This window comes from Lytechinus variegatus, chromosome 10, assembly GCF_018143015.1.
Source record: "Lytechinus variegatus isolate NC3 chromosome 10, Lvar_3.0, whole genome shotgun sequence".
NCBI lineage: Eukaryota > Metazoa > Echinodermata > Echinoidea > Temnopleuroida > Toxopneustidae > Lytechinus > Lytechinus variegatus.
Genome location: NC_054749.1, coordinates 15,902,743 through 15,909,632, shown reverse-complemented (window position 1 = coordinate 15,909,632; position 6,890 = coordinate 15,902,743). Strand labels below are relative to the sequence as shown.

The 6,890-nt window shown below is 37.3% G+C and overlaps 1 protein-coding gene across 2 annotated transcripts in view; it reads left to right on the top strand.

The window, feature by feature from the left end:
* The first annotated feature begins 3,488 nt into the window (after nt 1-3,488).
* The window catches only part of LOC121422435 (ubiquitin carboxyl-terminal hydrolase 31-like), a 67,816-nt gene continuing 64,414 nt past the window's right edge, over nt 3,489-6,890 (top strand). For both annotated transcript variants that reach the window (XR_005971166.1, XM_041617471.1), the window contains exon 1: nt 3,489-5,063. Coding sequence is in view for 1 of the 2 variants with exons in the window: in XM_041617471.1 (XP_041473405.1) it covers nt 3,618-5,063 (1,446 nt within the window). In the remaining variant the exon portion in view is untranslated. The remainder of the gene's footprint in view (nt 5,064-6,890) is intronic.

Genomic DNA, 6,890 nt, shown 5'->3' with positions numbered 1-6,890 from the left:
GAAATTATACTCTTTTTGAACATATAATAAATTTCAGGTTAAAAATCAGATTGGGGGGACTCGCCTTTGCTGGTTATAAAATTTCTTAGTTCGCGCATTCGCTCGCGTTAATTGTTTGGTTGCATGGAGAAACATCTTTTCATGATAGCGAGAACTGCAATGTTTAATTTTCATTTCTTATTTAAAACGGTCCAAAAGTTTGAGCTTGCGATCAGCGCTTGCAACATCTCACGTGGGCCTACACTTTAACAGTATGGCCTAATTTTTAGCCCATTATTGACCAAAAAGAGAGTCTAAACTTCAGATTGGAAATTTTCCCAAACCGCGTAAAAAGCTTATAAATATAATTATTGATAATCATAAATCACTTCAAAAAGCCACTTTTCCTACAAAACATACAAGGACATACAAGGACATCATATATACAGACGATAATCTTTAATCTTTTGGTGAAAATATCATCACCAAAAGGCCCATTCATAGTGCTCCATTTGGCTTTGGTCCTCCCCCGCCGGGTCCCAGGAACTTGATAAATTCGGTCGCACACCTGCCTTACAATTCGGTGTTTCTACCCCCCCCCCCCTTCACCATGCTTGCCCTAATTCCGGTATTCCCGGCTTCGCCACAAATAATTTCGTTTCATTTTCGGATTAACGAACCTTCGGAGCACAATGAACCTTTTTTTCATTTTCAGATTAACGAACCTTCAAAAAAAGAACCTTATTTCTTTTTCGGACTAACAAACCTTCGGAATGATGAACCCTATTCTATTTCATTTCTAGCTCATTCTATTTCGTTTCTAGTTCATTCCATTTCATTTCTAGTTCATTCTATTTCACTTCTAGTTCATTTTCATTTCTAGTTCATTCTATTTCATTTCTAGCTCATTCTATTTCACTTCTAGTTCTTTTTCATTTCAAGCTAATTCTATTTCATTTCTAGCTCATTCTATTTCATTCTAGCTCATTTTATTTCATTCTAGCTCATTCTATTTCATTTCTAGTTCATTTTATTCTATACAAAACAAAAAAAGTAAGTCCCCCGAAAACAAATTGCTGTAACTTTTGAACAGCCTTTATTATTTTGAGATATGATATTTCGTAGGTGGCTTTCTACACTCAGTAAGCAACTCCTTGGAAAAAAATGAGATTGATCGGTTGAGTCATGAATGAGTAATTAAAGATTGAATTAAAAATGAACATTTTTGAAAGTCACAAGAGTCGTTTTTCTCATTGTGCAAATAATAAGTTGGACAAATTTTTTTTTTTTTAATTTTATGGTGTTGATGCTGTTTTTCCTATCCATCATTTAGCCACTCCACACACTATTTTGATATCGTATGTTCATGGTTGAGTGAGCACAATGTATTGCAGGGGCCGCGGAAGCAGGTGGGGGGGCTTCATCCCCCCCCACTTATTCCCAAAAGCATGTACAAAAATGTAAAAATGACCATACGATTGTGATTTTTTGCATTGTCATTCCCCCCCCCCCACTTTGAAAACCGTTCCGTTCCATGTATTATAAGACGTATCATCATAGGTGTTTTATGGTAAATGTTGGTGGCTCCCCCAATTATAGGCCCCTCCCCCATTTTAAAATTCTGGATCCACCACTGATTTGTCCATAAATTCAACTGATCATGAGAAATTGTTAGGAAAGAATACATTTATGCAGTTTAAAAAGTATTCATTCTTAAGTTTTCGAATGTGATCGCTCAACCATGAAAATGTTTAAAGTTCGGAAAGTGTGTGTTGTGATAGAAATGATGGATGATAAAAACAACAGCAATCAAAGTTACATTTGAAACCGAATTTGCCCCCAATATTCACTTTATTACTTTTTAAAATGAGTCTGTCTGTGACATTAAAAATACCAATTTTCCCATTTTGATGCGTGCTCACTCATCCATAAATAAACAAATCAACATCATTTTTGCACAGAATTCTGCCTATATGTTGATAAACATTACTGCCAAATGACATTGCTAAAGACAGCCTTGAAAAAAAAAATCCGCCATAGTGAATGAGGGGTTACTTATTCTTAAACATATGCACCCATAATGTACACAAGTCTATGAGAGAGGAAGTCAAAATTTTAACAAATATGAAATGAGGGTTTGTTTCATGGATGTTTTTTGTTACTTCTGCCAACAGTTATTGCATGAAACTTCGCACATGGCTTCAGAGTAACACTCTCCAAAAGGTGCGTACACCAAAATAACAATTCGATGCGGCACAGAGTGGCCTAGGGCCAAGGCCTTGAACTTTCTTCTCATTTGCATAATTTTCGAATATTGTGTGCTCACTGATGCATTAAGCATCGGGATTTTCATAAAAATCAAATCAAATGAAGTATGCAAGGAGGTTTGTGACAGATATCCATAGTTACAAATTGAAATTTTTTCCAATAACGTAAAAAAGAGCTAAGAGCATTCCACGTGTTCATTCAAGCGCGAATTTTAATTAAACGCCTTTGAACCATTGAAACATGTTAATTGGACATGAACAAAACGAAAAACTTGAGAAAAGATCATTTTCAGTTACCGAAATGAAACAATACTTGCCTTTGAAATTTGAAAAAAAAAATGTTAATAAAAATGTTCATTGAACCGTGAAACAATGAATATTGTTGAAGATACTCTTCCCAAAAATAACTGTCATTATATTTTATCATTTTTATTGATAGAAATCAAATTACAGCAAATTTGGACTTGTGTTTATTCAACCGTGAAATTTAGCCAAAAAGTTGTATCGTCTTTTAGAAAGTACCTTTTATAACCTTCTGACTATTTTTCATGATGAGAAAGTGGAATTAGTTCCAACAAAATGGAATCAAAGTCATGATGTTTGGCTTGTGACTTTTGAAAAGTGACATTTTTGCCTTCTGATGGTGCTCACTGTTCATGACGTAAAATACGTCCATAACACATTTACTCAGAGGGTAACTTACAAAACTATACCTACACGCTCATGTAAAAATATTAATAACTCGCATTGGTTCGGAAATTATTTATGTTTGTATTAAGGGGGCCGGGACTTACTTTTTGTTGTGTATATTCATTTTCTGTTCATTCAATTTTAATCTATTTCATTCCATTCTATTCCATTCCACATTCCATTCCATTCCATTATATTCTATTCTATTTCATTCTATCTATTCTATTCTATTCTATTCTGTTCTGTTCTGTGGTTTATAGGGTTTCACTCTCATTGAATATAATTTTGTTTAAAAAAAGTATATTAAGTACATGATTTTAAGTTGACGAAAATCGTATTATTTTTGGTGAAATGAAATGTAGTAATCATTTTGGGAATAAAGAATGATCGTGGTGAAATAAAACTAAAATAAACAATGGGAGCAAGAGTAGGAAAAAAAGTAAAGGACCTGAAACTGTTAGCAATCTCCTTTCAAAATTTACTTCCTTGACTTGGAAAACAGAAACAGCACCATCTACGTGCAATGACAGCGCAAGTCAAAAGACCATCGACTGCAGCTAGCTTGCCGATTGTCACTGACAATGAGATCGAAGCTGAACGGAGATGGATTCCTGTCATTTAAGGCTAGTATTAAACCAGAATTAGATAATATGATCCTGTGACTGAAAGATTATCTGCAAAATGGCATACAGTCACAGGCCAATCTATGGCCGATCTTCTTCTGATGCAGCGCTGAACTTCTCCATCACGGAATCTCAGAATGGACCCGGCTTCAACAGCAGGAGTAACGGGAGCGTCCCGGCTGCTATGCGGGCAGCCTACGCCGAGGCAAGTAGAGAGCCCGGGTCGAGGATCAGCCGGAGCGGAGAGGAGTATCTTTATCAGAATGGGTCATCGAGATTTGAGCATCAGCATCAATATCGTGAGGATTATACATTACCAAGGAATACAACAAGACATCAAGCTAGAGGCCAGATCAGTAGGGAATCAAACCTTGATGAAGAACTGTGGAAACGGAAAACTGCCAGTTTGCCACGATCAAAAGGAAAGCAGCAGAGGGGTACATTTCATTCACCGAGCGATAAGGGAGATGGATATTCATCAAGACCAGCTTACAATCGTCAAAACAGTGCAGGAGATAGCCTTCATTATAGTCATAAATCTAGGGAAGATATCTACTTGTGCCAGAATCAAAGAACTGACGCTCATCATTCTGTTGTTAGAGCATCAAGTTTTCAGTTCGGATCTGATATTGATTATGCTTATCGTGCAAACATGAATGTCCAACGTTCACAAACTAATGCATCGAATTTGAAGTCAAGGACATTGCAGACAGAAAGTAGAGGCGTGCCAGTGCACCGTAGTAATAGTCCTGTGGATGATGAGAGGTTTCGCGGCTATAGTGTGGGTTCGAGGGGATCGAGTCCTCGTCCAAACATCAGACGCGCAAACTCCCATGGCAGCACGCATAAGTTGGGCGTAGGTAATGATGCTGGGGATCAGAGCCAGAATACCTCTTTCTCCTCATCAGTTGGAAGTCCTGGTAAAAAGAAACTGTCCCGAAAGCCTTCTTTTAAAGCATTTGGTTCGCTCATCCAAAAGATGGTGCGGCAGATTGGGAGTATGGAAGAAGGAAAAGGGTCCAACATTCAAGATGTATCGTCAGGAAGCAGCATCGTGAATGGGAACACTGATGGCCATCATCCTACTTCCCCACCTTGCAGCCCGGTCCTTCTCCATGGACGTGTCCCGGGGCTGTCTGGTCTCCGTAACCATGGCAACACTTGTTTCATGAATGCCATTGTCCAATGTCTGAGCAATACGGATGTTCTGGCAGAATACTTTGTGTTGGAGCAATATAGAGGGGATCTCTCACATTCCAAGAAACTAAGCAAAAAGTTTGGAACCAAAGGAGAAGTGACAGAGCAGTTGGCCGTTCTCCTGAAAGCTATCTGGAGTTGCAAATATTCACCTCATCATACTACGGAATTCAAGCGAATAGTGGCACGACATGGCAGTCAGTACAGAGGAAATGACCAGCATGATGCACAAGAATTTCTTATTTGGCTTCTTGACAAAGTCCATGAAGACCTCAACAGTGCAAAGAAGAAATACAAACAACTAAAGGTATGGAATACGGCATGAGAATGCTTTTTTGATATTTTCCTTGTTCATATCTTTGATTTAAAAAATTGTGTTTATCTTGGGAGTAGGCCTAATTCTCTATCATCAATATTCCTATAATTTTCATTGTATTGATTATTGGTGTATCATGATTGGCTTGTATACATGTAATTTAAACAGAGTTATTCTAAATGTTTTTGAGCAGCATTGCCAACATTATCAGATATCATCATCATCATCTTCATCATCATCTTTATCTCCTCCACCACCACAACCTCCAACACCACAATGCTTGTTTATGGATACTTATGAATGCTTCACCATCAATTACATGTATATTACCAACATTTTAAATTTTTGTTTTCATGATATTTTTTAAGATTATTTTGTACTTTTCATCATATTCATGGTGCTCATCTCCATGAATGATGATGATCATTCATCATCTTCATCATTACCACAATCACAATCATCATCATCACCACCACCGCCACCACCATCATCATTATCATTATCATCATCATCATCATCATGACCACAATGATCACCATTATCATTACCATATCATCCTCATCATTATTACATGTACCATAATACCATCGTCATTATTATCTTCCTCCTCTTCTACATCATCAGACCTACATGTACAACCATCATTGTGGTCATTGTTACCTTCTTCACCATCATAATTAGGCCTACTCATCAGTCATCAGTATTGCTAAGTCAAAGTGACACAATTTTATCTTCTCAACCCACACCCAAGTAAAAAAAGCCTTAATATTCAAGGCCACAAATGTATTCCCAGGGAGCCTATTACAGAGATGGAATGCATTCAGATGTGGACATTATTAAAGACCACCTGGTGCTTTAATTTTTCTATGATAGATCTGCTTGCTTCTTCTGTATTCATGCTTGATACCACTGTACCACCTACAATGTACTGGCAGACTGACATGAGAAAAAAAGGTCTCTAGGGAAAAAAAAATCAGTCATCAATATTCCATTATTCTATGAAAATTTCATACATTGTATTTTAAAATTTGGAGGTCATGTCACTTTTTCTGACCCAAATATGCATGTGCTCAAATAGCGATGGCTTGAAGTGTTGTTCTTGTCTTAAGATTTAAGAATTGAGGGGTTTGGGGGTGTGGGGGCAGGTCACAGAGTGTGACATGATGCTGTTTGAAATTCTTGCAATCAAATTGTAAGTGCTGTGCTGCAAAACTTTTAGACATGAAGAGATGAACAGATGATGAAATGGGGAAGAAACATGCAACATACAAAAGATATTGTCCTTTGATAACAAACTGAAACCCTTCTTGCAATGTTTTACATCATATCACACTTTCAAGAGAGAATGAGTAACCAGCCATCCCCCCCACCAAACAATAAGTTGCCAAAAATTAATTTGGAGATGAATTTGTAATGAGATTGAAAGTGCACATTGTAAGCTTTGATATTAAAATTCTTAAAATTTATCAAAAATACCCACACACAAGTACTCAATCGAATTCAGAAGAAATTCTGCACGAGCTGAAAAAAATGCAGTGAATTTTTTTTTTATAAAGTTGGGGTTCACTCAAGCATATGATGTGCACACTGCAATCTCCATGAAATTTCCAAGCAGTCCACAACTATGGTGTTAAAGGGGTAACTCCCGGGGGCCGTTTCATAAAGCTGTTCGTAAGTTAAGAACGACTTTAAGAACGACTGGTGATCCTTTCTCGCGCGCTAAATCATCGCCAATGGTGTGTATCATTTACCGCAAGACAGGATCACCAGTAGCTCTTAAAGTAGCTCTTAAAGTCGCTCTTAACTTACGAACAGCTT